The sequence below is a fragment of the Myotis yumanensis genome, unplaced genomic scaffold, assembly GCF_028538775.1.
Source record: "Myotis yumanensis isolate MYYU_CA2020_CCGP unplaced genomic scaffold, mMyoYum1.0.hap1 SCAF_3, whole genome shotgun sequence".
In the NCBI taxonomy this organism is placed as follows: domain Eukaryota; kingdom Metazoa; phylum Chordata; class Mammalia; order Chiroptera; family Vespertilionidae; genus Myotis; species Myotis yumanensis.
Genome location: NW_027223754.1, coordinates 182,995,800 through 183,023,629, shown reverse-complemented (window position 1 = coordinate 183,023,629; position 27,830 = coordinate 182,995,800). Strand labels below are relative to the sequence as shown.

General features: G+C 35.1%; 1 protein-coding gene across 6 annotated transcripts in view; it reads right to left on the bottom strand.

Annotated features, from left to right (window-relative positions):
* Positions 1-1,483: 1,483 nt before the first annotated feature.
* The window catches only part of ABCC9 (ATP binding cassette subfamily C member 9), a 124,056-nt gene continuing 97,709 nt past the window's right edge, over positions 1,484-27,830 (bottom strand). For 4 of the 6 annotated variants that reach the window (XM_070410582.1, XM_070410586.1, XM_070410585.1 and 1 more), the window contains 10 exons: positions 26,119-26,221; positions 19,239-19,340; positions 18,541-18,661; positions 17,138-17,268; positions 16,345-16,423; positions 14,544-14,652; positions 12,914-13,017; positions 10,309-10,442; positions 8,449-8,511; positions 1,484-4,060 (listed from right to left, as the gene is read on the bottom strand). In XM_070410582.1, coding sequence (XP_070266683.1) covers positions 3,923-4,060; positions 8,449-8,511; positions 10,309-10,442; positions 12,914-13,017; positions 14,544-14,652; positions 16,345-16,423; positions 17,138-17,268; positions 18,541-18,661; positions 19,239-19,340; positions 26,119-26,221 — 1,084 coding nt within the window. In that variant the 3' untranslated portion in view covers positions 1,484-3,922. Of the gene's footprint in view, positions 4,061-7,559; positions 7,734-8,448; positions 8,512-10,308; positions 10,443-12,913; positions 13,018-14,543; positions 14,653-16,344; positions 16,424-17,137; positions 17,269-18,540; positions 18,662-19,238; positions 19,341-26,118; positions 26,222-27,830 lie in introns of all 6 variants that reach the window. The other 2 variants (XM_070410584.1, XM_070410588.1) reach the window with 1 other exon arrangement.

Genomic DNA, 27,830 nt, shown 5'->3' with positions numbered 1-27,830 from the left:
ATATACTATAGTCCTTTCTAAGAGAAAAAAGGGAATAAATCAACATTAAGCAGTGTTGTACTGTTGCTGTATATAACCAAAGAATCTTTTGATATAGTGGGAAGATTAAGTGATAAAAATAATGGTCTGAAAACAAAGCTCTTTGTCATTAATATGTAGTGTATAATTAGAGATGTTCTACAATGGTTGGTGGCACTCAAGTCACAGAGGGCATTCTTCTTACAGCCAATTAATGTAGCCAATCATGGATCCCTTGATCACTGTCAATTTGGAAAGAGGGAATAGGTGTCCATAGTGTTAATAGCTAAGGGAAATTTTCTACTGCCCACATAAAAGGAAATAATTTTAACACTATGTAATAGATATAGATGAATATATTGATGATGACAATGCTTGCAGAAAAAAATGAGAAGGTGGAAAGGGTAAATAATCATCACAGATAATATTTACCTTCTTCCCATATCATGAAACATCAATATGGAACCTACCAAACTGGTCACATTTACATACTATGATCATTTGGAAATATGAATTCAAATTCAGTAGAATAATGTGCAACTGATTCAATAGCTAATTCAAATGTGGAAAAAAGAAAACTTTGCATCTTTGTGAAAACATTTCCCCTAGATCACATTACTTCTGATTAAACCAGAAAACAAAATAGCATTCAGAGTCCCCGTTTGTATCTTCTCAATTGAGATCCAGTTCATTTAACCATGTGTCCTTTACACTGGAACTAAGACAGTTTATTCAATGACATTGAGAGACTTGTTTTAGCAATTCAAGATAAGGTGATGTCAGGAGGGATAGGAAGCCTGTGAATGTCACCTTGAGTATTTTATGGTTCTGTATTATGCATAATAAAGAGAAACCAGGGTGGTAACTTAGGCAGATGAGTGATTCCTAAACTTGGCTAACTATGAAACTCATCTGGAGGCACTTGCTAGAAATAAAGAATCTGCCCTTTCATGGTAGTTTGAGACAGGTGAATCTAACTAATACTTGAGAAAAGCTGTTGTAAATGATGTATAGTTACTAAAGAAAAAATTAAATCTAAGTGACAGGGTGCATCCTCATGGCTACTGTGTCTTATGCTACGAGGCTAAGACTAGAAGATGGCATTTAACTTAGGATAATGGGTCAATAAACGAATTAGCATAGCACTATAGATCACAGAACTCCAAAGAATGTAGTACAATATAAGGGATAAAAGATCAATTGGAAGACAACCATAGAATTGATTGATAAACCTTGAGGGGAAGTCTAGACATCCAGCTATTTAATTGGAGCTGTAATAAAATTTATTGATATAGCTGTTCCACTTAATGGAAATTTCCATGAAGCCTATATATAAAATGATTGATGCGCATGACTGTGGCAAATGTGAAACAAAACTGTCAAAGCAGGGTAGGTAGTGTCTCAGCAATGGCTGCTGACTTATAGCTATTGATCAGTCCTGGTTGATAGCCAATGGTATCATAAGTGAGAGAATAATCATCCTCTTTAATCAAGCAAACAAAAGAGTAATTTATTATATAATATCAAGCCAATATATTTTTCACAGTAGGATAAACACAATATAGAAAGTGAAGAGAATAACCCATAGTTCTAGGTAAATGACTAGTTGTGAAAATAATCAATGGATAATTAACTATGGCTATTAGAGTCTTCTGGGGCTAGGTACTTGTGTTACATGCCAAGGACACAAAGACAAATGAGACATGGTCCCAGATCTCAAGTATGAATTACTTAGAAGGGTCTTCTGGTATCTAATCTAGACCTAAATTAACTTTTAAATGGGTCATAAGTAGTAGCATAAAAATAGAGGACATACAGTCCTTTCAGAGAATCCTTCTCTCTCAATGATATCAGTAGCCTTGTTATTTTCATACAAAGTTTTGTGCATTTATTGCTTTTAATAAATATTAAGGAATTACAAATTATAAAATTTGATTTGGTTAATGCTGGCCTTTTATAGATATAAACCTGCTTAGTAAAAAGTTATTTCAACATGAGTAATTTCTATATTCAATTGATCATACATACATATAGCATAGTAAATGATTAAACAATTTAAAAAATCATCCCTGACTTTATTCATTCAATTTAGTCTTGTAAACAAATACTTAGACAGTTTAGGTGATTAACACTTATAAGGGGACCAGCTACTACTATGATGAAAGAATGGAAAATATGTTTCTCAGTTTTGTGTAATTAGATATGCGTCTGCTGACGTTACTTGTATGCAGTATAATTTACAAATAGTATGAGGGATTATTTCTATGGCTACATCCCCATTTCTCTGTGAAAATGAAGTATAATAAGCATAATGTAAATTCAGCCTTGTAAAACATTGCACACCAGAAATACTTTGAAGAGATTGGTGGAAATCTTAGAAAGTATTTTCAAGATCAAATTAATAGTTACTGATTCTGTTCTGCTTACCTTTCTGGAAACAATAAGAGGATTTTTCTCCAAATTAAGTTTATATATATATCAAAAATGGTGACAATTTAAGCTAAATATCAAAGAACACTTTTGTCCATCCTGTGGAACTTATTTTAGATAAACATCAGGCCTCTATATTCAGGTAAATGCCCACTTATTCTGGATAGACAAGTATTACAGATTTTCCAGGAGTGGATACACGGTATAATATACTGAACACAAGAACTAAGGGAAGGGAGCATAAGCTCTCTTTTTCAATCAATCATAATTCTTCAATCATAATTCTCATTGTACAATGCATGAGATCTTCATATGACAATCAAGGATATACTAGATGGGCACAGAACTGTAGTAGAAAGCGTTGGCTGCTAGCATGATAGTGAAGGTGACTTTTAGTATTTTAGAATTTATTAATTTACATTTAAGACAACATAAGATCAATAGCCCATCAATTTTTAATGCACTTTTGACATGCACATTAAAATGAGAAAACATTTTTGATATACTTTCTACATGCACATTAAATTACAGCAGGAGCAAATAGATACATGTGTGCCATCACTGGACTGAAGCATGTTTATCTCCTGTTCAACTAAGGCCTATGTATTTTCCTGAATCTTGAATAATGTGAAAGTTTAGGGCTCAGGATCATAACCACGTCTAATGATGAACTGAACCATAGAAAGCTTTAGCTGGCCTGCCACTGAAGGATTGGACCTAATTATTCTGAACTTCAGTCTGAAAAAGGCACACGATGCCTGATATCTTACTAATGCTCTCCTTACTAGACAGAGAAACATGGCAACTTGAGTATAATTTTTCAAATATTCAAACTCCTTTCATGAGCTTCCTAGTGGAGGCTTTGGTTTTACGGAGTTTCTATAAATGTGATAATTTCTTGGTGACAGGAATCAATTTAGATAAAGAAACAAAAAAGACTGCTAAAGGAAACACCAGTATTTCTAATGTTAATGAATACAGAAAATATTCTCACACAGTAGACAATGAATTTGAATGTTTCATTTTCTAGCTGTTTAGAAAACTTGTCCTTTTATTCTCTTCCAGTAACATCTGGAGACATCAACAAAAAGGAATATATAGTCTTACAAAAAGAGTAAAATAATACTGAATACTCATTGTAACTTTTACGCCTGAGAGATATTTTAACACTTAAAACAGCTTACATGTTTTTATACAACTTTAAAGGTAAAGTGGCTTAATCATTAGAAAACATCAGTAATGAACATATTAGGCAGTAAAAACAAAAACTAGGAAAAAGTCACGAGAGGAAATACAATATTCATTGGTAAAGTGACATTGTTACTAGTTACAAAGTTCTATAACATAACAAAGTAAGTTTTATAAAAATGTGTAAAAGTTTATGATAACATTTTGCAAAGGCCAAGCTGATGATCCATCGAGTAGGTTATGACCACGTTATTCTAAATAAGTGTTAGCGTTTTATGACATCCCTTCACATGTCTGCACGAACAAAAGAAGCAAATACTCCATCTTCCCGAGCCAAGAGGCTTTCTGGAGTGTCATACTCTAAAATATTTCCTCGCTTCATCACAATGACTAGGTCTGCCGTCAGAATAGTGTGAACCCGATGCTATGAGTGAAAAGAATACAGGTATTGGTTACAAATTTTTGGGCACAAGTGGCAGCAATGTATATGAATATTTCACCAATTATTCAGGGACATTTATTTACCTTGGGGTGAATTGTTAAAATACTGGCCAGTATGGCTGTGTCTTGTATGGGATGCATTAAATTGATTGCAGCTAATATAGTAGTTCCACCCATTTTCATGGAAGGATAGTTTCTATAAGTAGGCTAATAAGTGTTTTGTCAAATAATTAAATAAGAAGAGCCATCATGAACCAATTGAGTTATAGCTTAGACCAAAATTATCTCTTGTGTGGAATCAACTAATTCTGTGGGCTAAGACACAATCGGAAGAACTCTGGAAGGTGGTCAATTCTGGGAAGACAATAAGGAGAAGTCCATTCTGGCAAGCAGTATTAGAATGGATTATTCAGGATTTCAGACATGCCATCTCTTAGTCTTTTGAGATCACTGCCATCACTTGTTCTGTCTTTCCACATGGCACCCTTTGGCGAGAAGCTTACGTGTTAGTAATTAATAATAATAAAAGCTACCACTTATTGAGCATATATTACACATTCAGTGCTCCACACACATACTTGTTAATCATCAGAACATTCCTCAAGTATGGGTGTTATTGCTCTTTACTTTTTAGGGCAGACCATTGGAGTTCATAGAGATAAAGCAAAATCAGGCGATCACATAGATGTTAGCAGCAGAACCAGCATCAAAACCGGGTTTAATTTCAAAGTGTGAGATATTTCCAACCGGCCACCAAACTGCTTCCTAGGGAGTATCTGGTGGACTGTTCACCTGCCATTGTTAGCATATGGTTAAGAGCACAGGCTCTGAAGGTAGAGTTGGCTTATATTTTGGTTTCACCACCTGTTAGTTGCACAATCTTGAGTAACAAACTTGATTTTTGTATGTCTCAAGTTTCCTATCTATGAAATGAATAATAGTACCTGACTCAGAGAATGGTGGTGAGGACCAAATGAGATAATCCATGAAAAAAAATTCAGCACTGTGTCTGACACATACAAGAAAAAAATAAATATCAGCAACTGCTATTTTTTATTTTTAGGATTTACAAGGGAAAAATCTCTGCAGTAAGCCTTTCCACTATTTTTGCTTAATAAGTGCTATCCAATAGAAATATAATGTGGGCTACAAATGTGAGACCCACGTAATTTTAAATTTCTTGGATCCACATTTTAAAGGCACAGATAAATAGGTAAAATATACTTTAATTATATACTTGAACCCAATATAGTCAAAATATTATTTTAACATGTAACCAATATGAAAATTATTAATGAGGTATCTTACATTCTTCTGTTAGTACTGTTTTTGAAATCCAGTGAATATTTCATACTTATAACAACTCTCAATTTGAAATACTCATATTTCAGAAGCTCAATAGCCACATGTGGCTAGGTGCTACCATGTTGGACCTGGATCATGCAGGAAACATCAGCATGCTGATGGTAATGCTAAACCTAGAAATACCATCTGTTTAGCTGCTACATGGGCTTCCAAAGTGCCTTCTCCTAACAATCCAAAGTCCAACCTAAAGCCGTCTCCAGGGGCAAAGGCCTATCTTCTGCCCTGGACCACTTAGATGGGGGAGTCTCAAGGTTCATACGTTCAGAAAAGCTAGGGGACTCACAGCTAGAGGGGAAAGGAAACACGTATATGGAGTGTGATAAAGATGGCTTAGAACATGCATCACTATTTTCAACATCCATAGACAAACCTATCATTCACTGAATATTGGTAGCTAATGATATAACTTAGGGAATATCACTAATTGGAAGATAATGTTTATTTATCTTTGTGAAGGAACAGAGACATTTTCATACTCACACATTTAGAAAAAAATACACTTAATACTGTTTAATATATGCTGTCCATTTTCCCTCCAAAAAAATTTAGTTCTTCAATAACCATATTACAGATGTTAAGGAAAGAATTTGGCTGTTTCTTCTTCTTCTTCTTCTTCTTTTTTTTTTTTTAGAGTTTGACTTCTACATCCATAAATAGAATATTATAAACATTGCCTTGATATTCTAAAATAATGTTTATTTTTCTAATGAAAACATTAAAAAACTTGGCCAATGAAAATAAATATATCTGGTTTTTATTCTATTAATCCAAATAATTGTTTGCTTGACAAAGTGTGGTGTCCAAAGCAATAGCATTGAAATTTTCAAAATGCTCCACAGAAATTAATCTAATTAAGAGTGAAGAATGAGTCACTTTCATAAATAATGCCATGCACTCTTTTGGTGCATGAGGGCTTCTTTATAAATGCCAGAGAAAGTTATCTTAAGCTATTCATAATTTTCATTGGCAGATAACAAAATTAACAGAACAATTTTTAGCAGGGGAGGAAAAATAGTTACTTGTAATAGAGCTGAGGATCATTCTACAAGGGGTCCCCCACAAGTGGGTCATGCTCTGTCTCCTATGAGTCTGTGAAGAGGAGTCGGTCCCACAGAAATTTGTTCTCCCCATAGTTTTCTGAGTGTCCAGTGGGAGAACTCTAAGAATCCTGGTAGCCACCTCCACACTAGCGGTCTTGAAATGAAGAATGAGTGAAAGATATATAAGCACATAAAAAGAATTCAGTGAATGCAGATCAGAAATGAAGTAAGAACATTTTTTTTTTTGGTGGAAAATACAAATGATGCTCAAGTAATCTTCCTGGTGTAGATTAAAAGGAACCATCTAACAATACCATGCTTCATGCCAAATAGAGAAAACTCCCCTTTTGAGTAGGCAAGAGTCTGTTTTTCCCTGTTTACCTGCCCATTTAGAGAGAACAGAAAGTTCTTTCTCCTTATTGCTCCACTGAGAAAATTATTGAAAATATTATGGAATCTTTTCAAGTTAGCCAATTCTCTCACCATTGAATTGTTCACACCTTAGTGTGAATGAATTAACCAGGCAACTTCTTCTTCAGAGCAGGGGGAACCTTGAATTTACTGGGGAAGTGAGAGAAAATGTGTTTTTTTTTTTTTTTTTACTGAGGCCTTGTTTGAAGAAGATGGGCCCTGACAGGGAGTTCTTTCCTGCCACCTTGAAAATGCCATGCTTCCAAGGGCGCTCTTTCTCCCATGCAGCATTCACAAAGAGGGCAGCCTAAGCAGGCACTCCATGCATAGATCAGCCGTTAAACTTAAGTAATTATTTAAATTAATGCATCTTCAGGAACATGCATGGTATTTTTAAGGACACTTACAGAACATCCCTCAAGGAATAGGGAAACGGGTCCTTAAGACAGAGGTAAGTATGGTTCTCGGAGTTTTTGTAGACACTCTCTTGCATGTTCACATTTCAATACATATACATGTACCTCATTGAAACTGAACATAACTGAAGGACCTGGTTGGGCTGATTACTGTGATAGTACCCTGTAGTGAGTTCCCTCACCACATCTCTCCCCTTGGAATCACTGGGTTAGCCTTGCCTGACTGAGGAGATGCTGTTAGGATAGCTACCAGAGAATGGGATACTTGGCAGTAGCTCGTGATGGTCTACTTGTTGGTCAGCACCAAAGTGGAAAAGAGGCCATTCTTGTTGGCAAGCAATTCCGGAACCTTCCCACACTCCACTAAAATACCCTCAGAAAAGACTAAGACAAGGCCTGCGTCCAAAATAGAAGATACACGATGCTGGAGAGAAAGAAAAGTGGAAAGAAGAAAGAGAATCAGCGAGAGAGAAAACGTCCAGGTGATTGATTCATTTACAAAATAGTTTGTGTTAAACATGAAGCCTAAATATAAGCAAGGATCCACCCATCTGCAGAGAAGAGAGAAAACCATGGTCTATTGTGAGGAAGTTATAACATGGATTATAAAGAGCTTAGCAATTCTTCAATTTGGTTGGTGCTCAGAGAAAATATTGTCTCAGCTGTGAGGTATCTTATGGCCTTCTTTAAAAACAAAAACAAAAACACAACAGTTAAGAATAGAGACATAGAAATAAGGTGTAAATAGTAGCAGAACTGGCAGTCAAATTTAAGAATTTTGCTTCTGAAACTGCTCATCAGACCATCAAATTGTGGAAAAGAGAATTATTCCATATGAACTACCACTGTATCTAGTGAAAAAAGATAGGCCATGACCTGCTGGAACCTAGATTTGGGATGCTCTGGCATTGTAACTTAGGGGTGGTGGGTATATCAGACAAGCTAGAAATAACAATGCAAAGGTTTTCAGAGCATAGCAGGTTGTCTGTTTCCTTTTTTTTTTTTGTAAAGATACAGAAACATTAGCAGAGAAATACATAATTCAATATAAGCATATTTTAATTGCTGAAAAATAAAGATTATTGAATCCTGGAATGAAAACCAAAGAGGAATAAATCCACTCCATCTCCCGTACTTACAGCTATTGTAACAACGGTGCGGTCTGCAAAAGCTGTCATTACCACTTTCTGTAAAATGTTTTCCTGCCAAAAAATAAACAAATTAATTCTGAATTTTTTTCTGGACTACTTCCTCTCACTATGATATGTGGTCCCCAAGAACAATGCTTCCACAAAGCACAAACTCTCTGGGAACTCCCACTCCTAAGTCTGTTGCAGAAGATGTAACAGGGAGCAGTCCCCGAGAGCAAGTTCATGCCAGTGTCTTCAAAATGCAAATAAAACTCATCCGATCAATGAGAATGACTGATAGGTTTATGACCAAGGAACTGAAAGAGGAAAATGAAAGCAATTGAGCATGGAAATGCTCACTTGAGCTACACCACAAGTAGCATGTGTTCAATCCCCGGCCTACATGGTTGGATGTTGTCCTGTGCACAGAGGGAAGCTAGTTGGATTTTGGGTTAGAGCGCTTGCTTGGATTAAGGGCTCAGTCCCTGGAAGGGGGCATTCAGGAGGCAGTCAATCAATGTTTTTCTCTCACATTGATGTTTTTTTTCTCCCTCCTTTTCTCTCTCTAAAAACCTATTTAAAATGTTTGCTTTTAAAAATAGTTTGTATTCAAAATTAATAAAACCTTAGAAAGGTGTTACCCTTTGGGTCAGAAAAAGGAAAAATAAAACACATGCTCCAAATTTGAAATTTGTTCCATAAAGGAATATTCCAGGAAGGGAACATTTTTATTTCCACCCCAAACTGCTTTTATTTTTATATATTAAACGATGTTTTGGTTAAAAATTCTACCTGTCACCTAGAGGTAAGCTTGATTACCTAACTTAGTCTTAATGTGAAGAAGTTCCATCTTACAATCTTTATTGCCAGCTTATTCTCATTCACATTCTCTCTCTGTTTCTCTCATCTCTATTGAGGCAATATTATCCTGTTAATAATCTCAATATTGTAAAACCTTAGTAATTAATACTAATTTTGATGTAATTATGCTTACTTAGTGAAATGGCTTGATTAGAAACTACTTTATTGCTTTAAATTATGTTAACTTTGAGAAAATATACTGTAACTTTGTGTAGCTACTTTAATTGATTAATCTTACTTAATAGAAAGAAATGATGTCAAATTAGCATCTCCATAGATAATTGGCTCCTAATCCTGTTTCACTTTTCAGGGTAATTTTACCCAATCTAAGCAAGAAAATAACATGAGGCTGTGGATGTTTTTTATTTTTGTTCTTTATGATGCCAAACTTTTAATATTAAGTTAATTTTTATAAAAACATTGATTGCTAGATCATTCAGTTTGTGATTTAATGTGGATTTTTTCCACTTAATCACAGCCTTCTAGAAAGATCTTTTTTTGTATATAATTGACATTTTAAAATAACTTCTTTCTAAAGTCACATTGTTAGTATAAACACATTGAGAAGATCATTATCAATTATAGCCCTTATTAATTCTAGTGAATCTTTCTTCAAATTACTTTAAGAAATTAATGATTGGCTTTGGTCATTAATAGATTATATTAACTAGAGATTTGTATATTTCATCTTTGAACTTCCATCATAATACTTGAATATAGTACAGTATGCTCATCTACTGAGACCTAGAATTTTACTATTTTGAGAATTTAACAAAAAGTAATGGCAAATTGATTTTGTGTTTATTGGCAATAGGAACACCCTTAAAATTAGCATCTGTGTCCCCTATTATAATTCTCCATGTGCTTTTATCATTTGGTCAAGCAGATAAATGAAATGACACTCAAAATAATAGGACTGAGGATTCAGAACCCAATCAGGAGAAAATTGTAATTTTCACGTGCCTTTCTTCAAGTCATCAATTTAAAAAGCTTAGATAGTGCACTCACTGTGGCCATGTCGATGGAAGCTGTTGCTTCATCCATGATGAGAATGCTGCTCTTACGGACAAAGGCTCTAGCAAGGCAAAACAGCTGCCTTTGTCCAACACTAAAATTCTCCCCACCTTCAGTGACAATTGCATCTAAATCAGAGGAACAAGCAAGGATTTAATTGAAGAAATGCTACTATCATATTCCTTGGGTAAGGTAGTGAAACAGGTTATATCCTATAACAGCAAGCTGGATTTTACTTTGTACCACTGCAAGGATTTCATTTGTGAAAAGTGAAGAGAAATTTTACATTGGAAAAACGAATATAACCCTGGGCTACCCTATTTTTGTCAATAGGTGATGTTACCTTCACATAGTAGGATATAAAATACTGTTAAACATTTTGAAGAATGGAAAACCTTGGAGATTATTTAATTATACAATATAATAATGTAAGATTATATATATAAGAAGTTAATATGCAAAGTGTGCCCTCGGGAGTTCGATCAGGAGAACAGGAGTTCTATCACTCGCTATGACATGCGCGGAACATGGCGGGCGACCAGTGGTGGCAGAGCACTGAGGGAGCGAGGGAAGGAGGAAGCGGGGAGCCGGGAAGGAGGAGGCAGGGAGGCGGGGAGGCGGGGAACCTGATCAGCCTTTATCGCCAGCCAGGCCTAGGGACCTTACTTGTGCACAAATTTCATGCACTGGGCCTCTAGTTTAATATAATTATTTAAGGCCCAGAGAGTTGCAGTGGCTTGCCTGAGATCACATAGCTTAATTGTAGTAGACCTTGACAAGAATATTCTCAACTCCATATCCATTTAAGTTCCATTATACCATCCAATTAAATGGTAAGCTTCAAATGCATAAGTCTGGGTTTGCTTTTGTTCATCAATATATCCCCAGCAGTTACCATGGTACCTGACATGGTAGCTGAATAAAACACTGTTGCATGGATAGATGAATGTTATAGACTCATTATTTTTACCATCCACATTTCATAAAATGTACTGTTGTAAGTTTATAATAAATTCTTTTTCCAAAGTATCCCTGTTATTGCAATTCAAACATTTTTTTAGTAGAGTGAGTTGTGTATGTGTGTGTGTGTGGGGGGGGGGGGGTCAATTTCCATTGATATATTCTTGTTGCATCAAATTCTTTTAATTTCTCATGCTTGTAGACTATATATTTATTCTCCAAAATTTAATTTACATAACAAACAAAGAGGAAGCTGGAGATAATGAATGCCCTTCACCAGAGTTGGCCTGAACCTGATATTTATCAAGCATTTGATGTATTCTTTATTCAATCAATGTAATAGTGTAAATAAAATAGTGTAAATAAAATACCATTGCTTACGCTGTACCATAACCCCCAAACACTCTACAGCTTTCATATTGGTGAAGAAAACTATAATAAAAATGTAATTGCTTGTCTTTCTGACTATAAATGGTGAAGAGGCTGGTCTCTAAATACCAAGGGAGAAGTGTCTATAAAGCATTATCAATTTCTCAAGTAGCCTTTCTGGGCTCTCCAGAGGAGACATCAAAGATTATTATGGGAAACTTCATCCAGACCTGTGGAATTACTACCACTGTCTGGCACTGGCAAGGTCAACAAAATATCCTTAAAGACATGCTGTCTCAATTTTTTTTGCAGGATCCCTTCTCCTTGGGACATAGAATCATAAAAAGGTATTTTTTTTTTTTACTAGGTCCTCCTTCCCAAATGGACTACCAATAAATATAGCTTTATGTTGTAGGTTGATTTCATTAAAATGCAATGCCAAAACTACACAATCAATTTGGCAACTACATATTATGTATTAAAATTAGAATATCAACCATTAACTTTCCAATTTCTTTCTTAAATGAGTTCAGATTTTAAGAAAGTACAAGTCCAAAATTATAGATGTTTATATTTATGAATTAAATACTATGTTGTGAACTCTCCATTGTTCTATTAATCATGTTGTTCTTCCATTATCCACACTGTTGTTTTGTTTTGTCGTCAGTGATTTGCCAGAATTGTACTACCTCTGGGGCCAAATTTACATAAGTGATTGAGTACATGTTTCATCCTTTTCACAAGTGGCTAAAACTGATATTGCAACAATGTAATAGAAAATAGTGTCTTTAAAAAATATGCTATATAAACAAAAGGAATATGCCCTCTTGGCAGCAAAGAAAATGGCAGCCAATGTGGAGAAATTCCTGCTCCTAAATGATACCAAGCACTCTTTCAACATAACAGTGTCTTCAGTCCTCTTATCCATTTGCTGAGGGTAAGTGATTTGGTAGATCATGTGAACAGAATGACCACAAGGAAATATTCTTATTGAAGTGGCCTGTGCCCACCAGTGGTGAAAAGGCAATAAATGTATTAATTATAATACTATGGAGTGTTCACATGGAACAGAATGTTACAAGGTTCATCTTCTCGTGCCACCATGAAAAAATCATTAGATTTTGAAGTGTTCTAATGACCTTTAGAAGATTATTTTAAATATAAGGAGATTAACACTAGAATTATGTAATTTCTAGCATAAATAGTAGATAGAGGTATGTAGTATTAATTGCATATTTTAAAATATAAATGTATAATTTAGAAAATTTACCTAGACCTCCTGGTAGAGATTTGACCATATTCTTCAACTGTGCAATTTCCAGAGCTTCCCAGAGTCTGTCATCTGTACATTTGCATTCTGGATCTAAATTAAATCTGTAGGGAGAAAAATCAGTTAATCAGTCAATAAATAAAAATAAACACTTGTATATGTTTGTGTATTGCTGTTGTTACCTTAAAATGTAAGTTCTATTTGTTTTGGCTGCAGCTGTATTCACAGTATATACAACAGTGCTTAGTATAGAGCAGGCATTCAACTTATATTTAATAAATGAATGAATGACCTTAATGTTATGACAAATGACTTTTGATGATATAATTAGTAAGTTTATATATATATGTATCTATGATATAATAAAACTCATTATTTGAATTCATCCACTTTCATATTATGTTTCATGTAACCTGAACAGTGTCTAGCAAAACAGTCCTACAGAAATTATGCTAAATACACAAATCTATGGGGAGCATATAAAGCTATTAGCTTTCTCAACTCATTGTGATGTACCAAGCACAAGAGTAGTAGTATATTTACTGAGAATAAATATATTCAGAGATATAAATTTACTATGGTATTGCTAAATACATTGATACATCCAGAACTTTAAATTAAACTAATGTTACAGATGAATATTGAGCAATCTTACATACATTTTCTCTTCAAGACAAGGAGTAGTTAGCAAAAGGAAGTGGCAAGTTACTTCTTTGTAATTAAATAAATGGAGAAGGAAAGCAAGAGAGAACATAGGATAGATGAAATGAGAGACATAATCTTGTGGATGATGCCATGGCAAACTTTGGAGTCAGACTAACTTTGTTTGGAATCACAGTTCTACCATTTACTAGTAAGTGCATAAACTTGGGGAAGTTACAGCTTCTCAGGTCCAAAATACTCATCTGTGAAATAGGGCTGATCATATACAGGGTGGGGCAAAAGTAGATTTATAGTTGTTCGTATGGAAAATAATATGATAATTAATAAATAATAATACAAGAACAAACTCTGTGTTTCTTGTACTCATAGTTGTAAACCTACTTTTGCCCCACACTGTCTATATTGGAACAATATTTTGAGGATTTAATGAGACAACATATTTAAAGTGCTTAGCAGCTAGTAGATAGATACATACATCTCCCCGCCCCCCATGCCTCTGGGAGGGAAAACACAAACCAGGAATAAAGAATATTGTAGCAGCTTCTTAAAAGCAATTTTGGCTGAAAGAAAAATTGTGAGGGATGAGGGGTCAGGGATGGGAATCAAGGTACTAACCAAACTGAATATCTGCTAAGGTCCAGTCAGACACACAAGAGATAGGCAGGTTATCTGTAGGGTGGAAGACCTAAGACTTGTCTGCCAAGAATCACTGCCTCCAAGTCCAGAAGAAAAAGTGACATTTATATAAGCAAATAGAAAGAGAACTAGAGACACAAAAGATTGGCTTCTATAGACTAATTTAACAACTCTAGGGTTCTCTAACCCAAATTGTTGGACAGATATTTGATTATAGTATATTGATAATATCATTTCATACCTACCTGAAAAATAATTCTAAGAAAAACTCTCCTATGAGCCAAAGGGTAAATCCTGAGGCACACAGTTTTCTGTTGAATATGTAACCTACCTAATAGAACCACTAAATAGTATTGGATCTTGCAGAATGATTGAAAGTCTAGAACGTAGTGTATGCAGTGGTAGTTTTGAAATGTCTATCCCATCAATGACAATCTTTCCTGTTAAAGGAAACAAAAATGACACACATTTATTGAAACCACAAGGAAAATAATATTTATTAGCTTTAAAAATTGAAAGTACTTTCCTGGTTCAGGGTTGAAATTCCTAAAATTCCTTTATCCTGGTTCCCTGCTTTATTTTCTTTCATAGGACATTCTATATACATTTATTGATCTTTTTTAGTGTCTTCCTCTCCCAACTAGAATATAAGCTCTTTGAAGACAGGGATTTTTACCTGTCTTTTTTTACTCCTGTATATTGACTGGACAGTTCAGTGTATTACAAATAAAAAGTTAAAATCTATGACATAGATATCACATTTTAATGAATATCTCCATAGCGTACATAGACTTATAGAGACTTGTGCAATCATGCTGTCCTTTCCTCAAAATTGATAAATTTATCTTATCATGCCACTTTGCACAAAAACAATATGAACCTATGAGAGGCACGTGCCTCTCATGAAGCATGGCAACTAGAGTCCCTTTTCCAGTTGGCTTTAGATTAAAGAGCAGGAAACGTGGTTAGCTTAAACTTTCCTTCAGAAATATTATCTATTAAAATCCTATAGTCTAATGATATTTAAAAGAGAATAAGTCATTGATAGTCCATATAGGCCTGAAATGATGTTTCATAATCTAATACATTCAGTCATAACCATAGTTTTTTAATAAAAAGTGTCAATCATCTTCGGATCATATAATTGACTTACATTGAAAATCCCAACAGAAAATCTTTAAAGTATCTGTGTATTATTACTAGCCATGGAAAGAGCAAACTGCTAACCCAGTGGCAGATACCTAACTTGTTTCTGAATTTAAACCCCAAATAGATAGCAATTACTACAGCTCAACTTTGTGTTCATAAACTGACCTCTTTATCTCATAGAGCTGTTGTGTAGATTAAATGAACTAATATAAACTGTCAAGTACAATAAAAATGTGAAGTACTATCATCATTATCATAATCATTTCAGATAATAATAGTAAGCTCACCCTGGAGGTGATAGTAGAACGCATTGCTGGATCCCCTTTTATTCAAGATGGTTTATGTGCTGGCCTATTTATAGGCCACTTGATAGACTAAATAATGTGACATATTTTTTCTAAAGTAAAGATTAAATTATTTCTGTGTATCATATTATAAATAATTTTGTGGGTGAATAAATATTTTTGGATATTGTCAACATGGGCTTGGCACCTTATAGCAAAGATTGACTCCTCACAACATGTTCAACATTATTAAACAACGTTATGAAGAAGACGATGACAAAAGTCTTGCACCAAAATGAAAAATGCAGGTTACTTTATCTCCTTGTATTTTTTCCTTTGATGGAAATAGATTTATTTTTAGTCTGAGGGAAACAAAAGTCTTTCCCTCTCCCCCTTCCTCTTGAAATGCCACCTCCGTCTATTGCTATTCAAAATTGGTAGACTTGTGTTCATTTTGTCAGTTTACTAGAATTTTTTAACAACTATATCTAGAACTGAATTTGGAGCTAATAGTTTTATTTTTCCAATTGTACATTTTTTCTTCACTTCTGGACTGTTTAGCTGAAATACATGCCTCAAAACATGGGCACAAAGTCCTTATAAATGTTTGGTTTTTATTTCTGTAGGATTAGGTAAATTGATGTTGCATTTTTTACAGGGAAAGGATCACCTACCCAATAAAAAAATTTAGCAACTCACCATCAAATATATCAACCATTCTGAAGAAAGCCAGGGATAACGATGACTTCCCACTGCCAGTGCGACCACATATGCCCACCTAAAAAAGCAACTGTCACTCAGAGAGAGAGAGAACTCAGACAAATAATAGAAAATGGGAAAAAGTATTTTTAACTCAGACAAGATACCACAGTGAAACTGCAATTCTACTGAAGTACTTACATTAATACTATTATTCTCCTTTATGAGTGATCATTATTTAAATAAAAACATGGAGTCCTCACCAAATCTTCAGTAATTCCATTCCAACTCTTTTTTATTTCTGTGTAATTGTGTTGTTTTCCTTTGTGGCTTAATTTTTGCATTAGTTATATGTTGGTCTAATAAATATTTTTTTCTTATAAGTGATGATTTTATAACAAAAAGTACAATGAGTCCATTTTTTTCTGCATACTTGCTCTCTTTAAAACAACTAAAACAAATCATGTGGGACTAGAGCTAGTACAAATTCAAAAGTTCTCAAGGAGATGTCTGATATGGCTATGAGCCAGAGGCAGAAAACATGAAAAACACGCCTATTGTTGACTTTCCTGATCTCATGGAAGACTAATGAATGGCGACATGACTGAGAGAACATATATTTTATCCTGATCCTAACTCTCCTTTTTTTAATGTAGATAATTTGACATGTAAAGTGTAGATAATATTATGTGAGCTAAGTGAGAATATACTTTGCTGGAATGTCTAAAGAGCTTAGGTAGTAACGGAGTGTCCATCAGAGGGTTTGTAAATCAAATGTCAGTGAATTCCATACCTTTTGACCAGGTTTGATGTAAGCTTTGACATGTTTAAGAACAGGTTTCAGATTATTTTCATATCTGACACACAGATCATGAATCTTGATCTCCCCTTCCTGTGGCCAATGCTCTGGGACTTGAGAAGGATCTGGGGGGGGGGGGGGGGGGCGGGGTACAGGAAGAGAGAGGGTGAGGGAGAGGGAAAGAGAGAGGAAGAGAGACAGAGAGGGAGAGACATATACGTTTATACATATGAAAATATTTTTTTCTAAATTTGAAGTAATACTGAATGGAGGGAGTCAATGAGGGGATATCTATAATACTTTCAACAATAAAGAATAAATTTAAAAAATAAAATAAAGTAATACTGAACCAAATTTTGTGGATTTTCAAAATTAAAATTACATATAGAGTAAAGGCTTCTGGATTAAGAACTTTCAAAACAGTTGTTTTTTTGTTTGTTTGTCTTTGGAGCAACTGTGTCTCTTCAGCATTCCATTATTCAATTCTATTCAAGATAATTCATCTGTGAATTGATTCATTTGTTCACTCCACTGTTCATCAAACACTTGAGTGCTTAAAATGTGAGGGTTGTTGTGTAAGGTGTTGGAAATACGGAGATGAAAGACATGCCTCCAGGTGCTCACTGTGTCCAAGTAACTCAGCATCTACAGTACTGCATGGAGAGACCCATGAGGGAGGCCAACCCAAGATGTTATGGGAGCACAGAGGATGCTATCCCATCCAGGAGGGTTTCAAGAGGAGATATGATGGGGAAATGTGTTTTAAATATATATATAGAGAGAGGAGAACAAATATTAAAAGAAAACATAGCCTGTTGGCATGACCAGAGTAAAAGGTGTATGGATGGATGATGAGAGATGAGTTGAGCTGGGTGAGCAAGGGTTGTCTAATGAAGGGTCTAGTGGTCTATATGGCTAAGTTATCTAGATTTTGACCTTAAAGACCTGGATAGCTATTTGAGGATTTGGGCCAAAAAATGCATTTTAAGCATGATATTTGCATTCAAGAAGGGTTATTTCCTGACAATTCCAGCAAAGCTAAGAATCTCAGTCAGAATATTAAGATCCAGTTTCTTGACATCTCAGTTAATAAGGTCTTGAAAAAGAAAATAGGATAGTGCATGCTTTGGGTTGGTAATTAATATAAGTCAAAATATTTGTATGATTCTCTTTAAATATTACTAAAAACTATCTATTGGACTCTGACTGTATCCAAGACACTTTGGGCCAAAAAAGTCTTATTATGTCAGGAGTGCCTAATCAAGCAAAGTCAAGCTGAGAGGCAATTCTCTGGACACTGAAGTGGGAAACAAAAGCAAAAGTAACAATGTGTCTGATACACAATATTTGAATAGAATACATATTTAAATGAATCAAAATAATATTTCAAACAATACCCATGGTGCCTTCATAGTTCTCAGACTCCATAGTCAAGAAACTGTTCACTTTCTTCACTGCCCCCATCTGGACCTCCAGGTCAGCCAAGTTCCTCACAACCCAATTCAAATAGTTGGTTATCTATGTTAGATGACAAAAAAATTATCATATTTAAAATAAATTATCAATTTTTTCAATCACTGGATGTTTGGAAATAGAATGACTTTGACAGTTAGTGTTCATCATGTGGCACAATTCATAAGTGCTACAGGATATCAGAGACCAGAGAGGATGTTATGGGATAAACTTGTCAAAGAAGGTGTCTGTTCTTCTTCAAGGGTCCTCAAATGTCTCTGTTTAGTGAAGTCCTGATTTCCATACACAGTGGATAGTGATATGTACTTCTGTTTGTATTTACCTAATTTATATTCACATTCACTTTAGTGTCCCTAAATGGGTTTTGAGCAACTCAGGACAGGGGTCCCAAGGAGCCTTGGGGATGGGTTTGAGAAGGTTCTAAAAATTGGTTCACAATGTCAGAAATAAATCCATGCTGTCCTAAAACTCTGGTTTAGGTCCAAATCCGCTAATATTTTCAAGATGTCATCTTTTTGTGAATTTCAATGTTATCCTCTAATATCCATGAATAAGAGTTGATAATGGATATGGAAAGTATCTCAAACACTGAACAAAAAGAGAGATTTTCATCTGTACCTACCGTAAGTGCATACAGAAGACCTAAGCCCACCAATCCAGAATTGGAAGACATGCTAATGCATGCAATAGATGCAGTGAGGACAATGCAAGCTCCCAAATAATCCTAAAAAGAAGAAAGAAAAAAATGTTAAAATATTTTTCCAAGTTCTTAAACCAAAGGTCTCAATCAATTTAGGTGATCACCAAGAGAATATGTATCACTCTGATGTGTCATGTTAAGAGGAGGGCTACCTAAGTTACAAAAAAATTGCAACTCACAATATTTGGGCTGCAATGGGAGTGATTCAATGTTTTCATTATATCCATGCAGATATGGGTTCAGAGAAGTTAAATAGCTTCCCAGAAGTTAAGCTGCTATTTTTACCACTATTATCTCCAGCAATAGTAATAATGCTAAGTACATTGTAAAGGGTCAGTAATTCTTTATAGAATAGATGCCCAAAGAAATTCATCCCTTCATAAATCTTTCACTGAAATTTTATATGAGCCAAAAATCTTCTAAATCGACTTCTGAATTTTTAAAGACTCTTATATAAATTATTTAATTCTCCACCAATCCCTTTTCCAGACTTTAATAGTTGAACATGTAAAAACATTAATATGGTGGGAAGTCCAATACAAAGTGTTATGATATTTCAATCCCCCATTTTGAACTGTAATATGATTGTCTCCTAAAATGCTTTGCTCTGCATAAGTTTTAGGGGGTTTTTGCTTTCTTAAAGTGAAAAGCACTTTTACTTTAAGCCATGAACTGCATCATTTAGTTCAAAATTATCCTTAATTTTTTACTATTTCAATTGTGGAGGAAAAAATTCTTGAAACTCTGTGTTCCTTGTTATAAAGAATAGATATGAATAGGACTAAAATAGAACAAGGCCACATTTGAGATACTAAACAACAAAATAATCATTGACTCTAGGCCTAATATAAATATAAAGGAAATGAAAAACATTATGCACTCAATCGCTTTCTCTATCCCTGTTAAATTTAGTTTACTATGGAATGTTTATATCCTGGATTTTTCCATTATATATAACTAAATCATAGATTCAATTAGATGATAATTTTAACTATTTTCCATTGAATTAAAATGGTACTTCTGAAAACAGGTAGGTAGCCTTATCCTGGCAATAGATTCAGCAAGAGAAGTGAAAATAGATGAAGGAAGGAAAGGGAAAAGGCTGATCAATAGATTAGTCAATGGATACTGTCTGGCCTCTTCCCCATGCTAAGGTTTTCAAAACTACTTGTAAAGGTTTCAATATGATAATCAGACATTATTGTTTTAATTATTAGTCCAGTAAATAAAATATGCCCAAATGTACATATAAAGATAATGTGTAGAGATGTTTTTGACACTTTAACAATAGGCATAGCTTTTTGAAATACATGCATTTATAGCAGTTTTTTCAGAGGAAAGACCTAGATATGAGAGATTAAAAGCTATTAAGTCTGCAACTTAGTGTCTATAACAAAATTATTTTATTTATCAAAAAATATTCCTTATCTTTTTTTTTTAGAAAGTGCTATTTGTGTTGTATTTTAGTTATACCAACTAGATACTTTCCTGCCCATTTCTAGATTATTGTCACTGCCCAAACATTTTCATTTATGGAGATTTTTATAGGCATTTGATAAGAATTATACCTTGATCAGCATAAGAAAGGAAGCTTCTTTGTATACAATATTTAGCCAAAAATTTCAGAGCAAAATCACTAAATTCCGATCACCTCTCTTCAAATAGCACAGGAGTATAAAAGTGTGAAATTGATAGACAATGCAAGAACTTATGTTAGCTTTCTATTTTCCACTTCTTTACCATTAAACTTATCAAGTTTAATGAATTACCAAGTGACCCTATCATTATACCTCCTTTTCTCTCTTCAAAAATATGTCAACAGTAAAATGGCTTAAAGGCAATAAATTGAAAAAAGGTAAGCAGATGGTCTGAATAACTCACAAATAGGAGAGCAAACACTTAGGGATCACTAGCAGCATTTATTCTACTGCTAAGGCCTTACTCATCCTAACCAATCAATTCAACGAAAAACACACCTTTGGTCAAAACAGTACAATGGAATGAAAAATTCAATTTAGGAAATAGAAGTTACTACCTATGTGAATTACCTACTGTCAATGAGGGCCAAACCACAGAACATTTTATCTGTGTAGTGATAAATCACAACTTCCATAGAGTTTGTGAATTTGACACTCTCTTCCAGAAGGGAAGACTTTGATTCCCATGTTAAAAGTGAGGCCTCTTGCCCAACTGGCATGGCTCAGTGGTTGAGCATTGACCTATGAATCAGAAGAGGAGGTCCCGTGTTCGGCATGCCTGACTGGGGTGCAGGCTCAATCCCCAGTGGGGGACGTCCAGGAGGTAGCCAGTCAAATTTTCTCTCTCCTCATTGATGTTTCTATCTTTCCCTTTCCCTTCTTCTCTTTGAAATCAATAAAAACACATTTTTTAAAAAGGGAGTCCTCTTGTCAGATTTCTAGTCATTCCATGACATCTACCCACATATAGGTTATAGTAAAAATTTTAATTTTCTATAAAACAGACTTGTAAATAATGAATAGCCACATAATAGCTTTCCTTCATGTGGAAGTCTATGATACCATTGAGTGGGAGAATATATCAGGGTCTCCCAATTACAAGATAAGGGCACACCTGTGTATCATGGAGTTAGGAAAACATGAAGAGGCTCTGTGCTGTTTCACAAAATATACTCTTGTGCAAGCTCACTCTGAAGACTATTTTCACTTTAGCCTGTTGATTCTGAAGGCTTTTTTTTTTTTTGGCTTCCTGATATGAATTTTCTTTTATCCTAACGCCACACAGCAAGACAAAGCCTTGGAAAGACAGCCTTTAGATAGAGTTACACAATTTTTGCAAATGGAAACACGGATGCCAAAGAACTGGAACTGTTTAGTGCAGAGGGATGAAGAGAAAACGCTGTGCTGAACAAAAGAACGTAAGCGGCATTCAAAGGTTAGGACGTAGTGACACACTCCACACAACTGCGGCCCACTTCCCTTGGCACCCAGAGGAAAAACACTCCCTTCTGTTGCCAAAGCAACCTGGGTGGTCACAGTCTAGCTACTTTCTCTCCCGCCAAATTATTTTATTCTTTCTGACTCTTGTCCGTTATTGATTTGAGTGTGTTTTGACCTTTTCTTTTCTTTTTCCAATTTAAAAGGAATAAATCTTCAATAGGGAAAACTATTTACTCAGAGAAAGGGAGTAATGAGTGATCATCTTAACTCTTACTTAAGAAGACCAGAAAAGAAGTGAAAGCCATGTGTTAAAAGATGAATAAATAAGTAGGTTTTAATAAAAAATTGTATGAGGCTCAGGGGTCTTCCCAAATTCAACAAAAGGTGTTTTTCCTCTGCTTTCCCCCCTTCCTTCTCCTTGAGATGTTCTGTCCATCGAATTCAAGTGGCATCGCTTTGGAAAGTTAGAATTGGAAGTGAAGAGAAGCCAACGAGAAAATTAGCCACAGAAGGCTTAACAAGTTTTCTCCATCAAGGTGATGGGTGCATGAATAGAGTTAGTGCAAGCCCCACATCTGTGTCGGGAAATCCTGCTTGCCTCTTCTCATTCATTCCCCATGTCTCAACCCTCTTCGTATCATTTTAGTTGTGTTTCTGCTCTGGAAACTCCCAGAATCTTTGCTATAAGCAGACATTTTTGTTAATTTACTGAGTAATATGGCAAAAGGGTTGGTCTTAATTCTGTGGATAAGAGCAATGCAGACTCATTGGGCCAAATAAAAGTTTTCATTACTTATTCTTGACAATGACTTACAAGGCAGCATGTGCACAGCTGTGGGGTTCAGAGGGCAGTTCACACCTTGGTCTCTAAGGTCCTGTACCCCAAAACCCATATTTCTGACACAAGATTCATTTATTTCAAGCTGAAATGGTGCCTCCAATTATACGGACATGTCCACAGGAGCACAGTAGTCATGAGGTTACTTATATGTGACCAATTGGGAGACATGTTATTTCCTAATGGGAGTCATCCACTTAATTTATTCAGCCCTCCTACTGTGGCACCTGTTCTTGGATTGTAGCGTTTATATTCAAGTAAACATTTTAATATTCTAATATTCCAACTATTCTAGTTCTAATGAAAACTCTCAATGTACTCAGAAGCACAGGAAAAGAGTGAACCTGACAGGTTTTAAGTTGTAAACCTGGAATTGTCTGGAGGTGTGCGGCACTTACACACACATACCCACACAAACTTACTGACACATAAATACAATTGATAAAGAAGACAAATGACACACAAGGGACTTTGGACTTCTGTCAGCTGATATGCCTGAAACTTTGCAATAAATCAACAACTTTCTTGCCAAAATTTACCTTTACTCATTAGAAATAGAAGCAATTTTTTTTGGTATTGGTGTAAAGGAGAGTTCTGGTAATGAGACTAGACAGCAAATCTTGAAAATATTGCAATACACAGAAAACAAAGAAAAGACACAAGAACAAAGGTATCATCAGGTAACAGAATAAACGGCAGATTGTGCACTTCCTATTGAACTATCAGCATTTTCTTCAGGTTTCTACAAGTAGAACTAGAATTCCTTTATATTCAGGTCTGACTGCCTTTTCCTGTGGGGGTTAAAATAGTGGGTTGTGATTCAAACTAAACTAACTCATTCGGAATCTGGCTGCTGTTCCTTTCTATTTTCTCCTGACTTCCCTTTCTTGGCAGTCTAAAGGCTCTAATATCTTGTATTCTGGCTATGAGAGCAGAACATATGGTTTGCTTGAAGATTCTTGTTAAACACTTGTCCATTAACCTGACAGTAGGAAGTGCTAAAGAGCAGAAACAGCAGTCAAATCAGACCCTCACCTCAAGTCCAAAGCAAACATACTTGCCCCCTAAAAAAAATATTTGATCTTCAAGTTTAGGAAAACCACGTACAAAGGTAACTATTAACATTTTTCCTTATGAATTTGGGGTCTTCTTTCATTAAGCTATTTCATCGTTAATTCTGTTATTCAGATATGAGTTATGTTCTTTAAGAGAAAACAGATTTAAGTAAACAAATACAGAGGTTTTAAATAAAGTTTTAGGATCTGGCCCAGATCTAGAAATAATGTTTTGGTTTTGTTATAAATTCTAACCAACACGTTATCTGTCTTAATGAAGACATTTTGCCCAGCCCCCACAGCTACCTGGAAGGAATTTCTTATCACCAACTAATGCTTCTATCTAAAAAATGTGAAATATAATTGTGTTATGTTCTGAATAGTTTCTATATAATAACTAATATACTGGCAATGACTTTCTGTAAGTTAGCAAGAAATCATGACAGCTACATCTTATGGTGGTAGGGGGTGGGGGAATAGGAGAGGTCCTAGATTCCATATCAATCTATACCCATCCATCAACAACTCAGATTTTAACTTGGGTTCCTTCATTTCAACCTTATCAAATTCCCTTTACGGTCTGCCCTCTCTGGTCTGTTGAGTTTTGAAAGAAAGCGTGCATATGATAGGGATGCTTAATCAGCTGAAGTGAGATTCTTACGATAGCACAGATAAACCTCCTTTTTCTTTTTACAAACTAATATATAATTAGTATTTTTAAAAGACGACAGACAACTCATCATTACCACTAACGTAGCTCATCTGTACTGCAGATACACAGACTAGTCTGCAAACTAAGGCTGACCCTTGAACATCACAGGGCTTAGGGGCACCAACTCTCCACACCGTGGAGAAACTGCATATAACTTTTGACTGCCCAAAAACTTTACTACTAATAGCCTACTGTTGACTGGAGGAAGCCTTGCTGATAACATAAAGTCAAGTAACACATATTTTGTTTATGCATTATATACTATACTCTTATAATAAAGTAAGTTAAAGAAAAGAAAATGCAATTAAGAAAATCATACGGAAGAGAAAACACACTTACAGCACTTATTTTTAAAAATTCACACATAGTGGATCCATGCAGTTCAAGTGCGTGCTGTTCAAGAGTCAAATGTACATTCTCTTCCCTTCTTTTTTTGTCATTTTCCTCCTTTATTTCTTAATTCAATCTTTATTGTTGAAGTATTACATATGTCCCCTTTTCCCCCCATTGATCCTCTTTTCCCTTCTAAAACTTGTGTCTTTTCTATTTCCTACTCCATACTCCAGCTGGTTTGCCTATGAATCACTCACCAGAGCAGGTACTGTTTCTGTGCATTTATTCATCCATCCATCCATTCATCCAAAAGACTTTTGTTGACTGCATTTGCTAGTCACTGAACTATGGGTTTTGTTGAAATAATCCTAATATCCCCATCAAGAACTTATTCCTATTTTATAGATGAGGAACTGGGACTCAAATAAATGGATTAACTTGCCAGATCAAGTCTGTAAATGCCAGTGCTTGTGCCTGTTCTCCTACTTCATACAACGCAAGGAGGCAAGAGATGATTAATTGCAGTTTTTTACATTTTGTGCTAACATGATCCTCTACAGACTTAAAACATAAAAAGTCGCCATCTCTTCCAGGCCTGTCAAGCTGAATGAAGGAAATGAGTACATTTGTTCACTTGTCAAATTTGCTCTTTTGGAAAAAAATTATAGTTATACAAACATTTGCCACTCCATTAACTTATGTAATCTAGAGACTAATGAACACAGAATGAATTTTTGCTTTTGGGGCTATTTGTCTTGCCATTAGCTAAAAAATTATGACACATTTTCTTTGCAACATAAACAAACCTAAGTTATTTTTAAAAATCCAGAAAATGTCAAGTTAGTGCTGAATCTCAGTGGCAGACTAATTTTTACAACTGTCTCCCTCTTTGCATCAGGCCTCTTCTCTGTTTGGTTTCCATTTCGAAATCGTGAAATGAACGTACCGTTCTGACCTCTAGCCATCTGTTGGCAGCTGAGAGAAATAAGTAGGCAATGTTGTTTGTGTCCGTCAGTTCCAGCATACGTTGCTTAAATCTGGTTTCATGCCTGCAGAAAACAAAAATATTATAATGGTAGCCACACATCAGGAGAAATAATAAAAAACAGGAAAATCAGTCACACTTACTACTACACTATTTACTCAACAGAGTGACAAACCAATGGGATGAAATGACTAGTAAATGACTCCTACTTCAAAATCAAGGCCAGCTGCTACTGCTCTGGGGTATTCTCAGTAGAGATGGTGTGGTCCAGTGTTTCCTTCATTTCTCAGACCTTTGTTATGAAAAGGAATCTTTCTGATGACAAAGTGCTATTAATAATCATTTCATAAATTTCCACATCATTATTGTAGCCATGGAAACAAGGTATAACCAATGTTGCAAGGGCCTTACACAAATTAGAATAAGTTGTACAAAAACGTAAAATACTCTACCTATTTTTATTGTATATATGTATATATATATATATATATATATATATATATATATATATATATATATAATTTATTTAAGAGAAGGAGAGGGAGAGAGAGATATTTCTATCATTGATCAGCTGCCTCCTGCAAGTCCCCTACTGGGGATCAAGCCCACAATCCAGGCATGTGCCCTGACCCTGTACCCTGGCCTCCTGGTTCATAGGTTGATGCTCAACCACTAAGCCACACCAGCTGGGCTCTTTTACTTTTCCAAATGGCACAGTCAGAATTGGGTGGGAGGTGCTGGATGAGAACCAGACAAGATGGAAATCTATGCATTGGTAGTAAGTAAATATATATACCTTAATTTCTCTTTTTGCCTGGTGTTTCTGGGAACCAAAAAATGAAAGTGGAATGACATGAAAAAGAAATAGGGTCTTTGGAGAGGGATGATGTTCTTAGAAGAATTATATGATTTAAATAAGATATCTTATGCCTCCAAGTTCTAAACTATTTGTAAGGATGGTCATTGTGTGGAAGGAACCCTTGCTCTGTGGTGCTTACAGGACAGGGTTCTATGACACATACAATTTAGATATTAATCCCTGACCAAATTAAGGTGATTCTTGGTGAACAACATAATCAGACCAAATTCTGTATAACTTGTGTTATTAAGGAAAATAAAAATCATATCCATTTGAACATATGAGCTACTCTCACAGCAGCTCAGGCTATATGGTAAGAAATCTTTTCTAAATCACAAAAATAGTCTCTTTTCATTTTTAAATTATTTCCCCTGAATAACAGAAACAACGGAAAGCTGGATAACATAATCAAAATAACTGATTTAAAGGTTGGAGAAAATGCCAAAGCAAAATGTGGTTTATTCACTCTCTGGGTCCACGGCTGATCTTACATAGCTCTCCTGTCTACATATTGTGTTTGCAAGGAATGGCCAAATTTTATCTGACAGCCCAGCAGTGATTTCTGATTGATAAAAGACTGCCTGCATCAAGTCCCCCCAAATGTTCAGATCAATTTGTAAAACTTTATAATAAACCATCACTATGTCGAAGAATGAAGAAGTCTGGGTGGGGTGTTCACTTGGCCTGTGAAACCATCCATACAGGCCAATATAAAGCAGATACTTGATATCTGTCCAACTGACCTGATCACTCCAATATGCCAAACCAGATAAATCAGATAATTGAGTCAGACAGTAACATCTGATCTAAAATA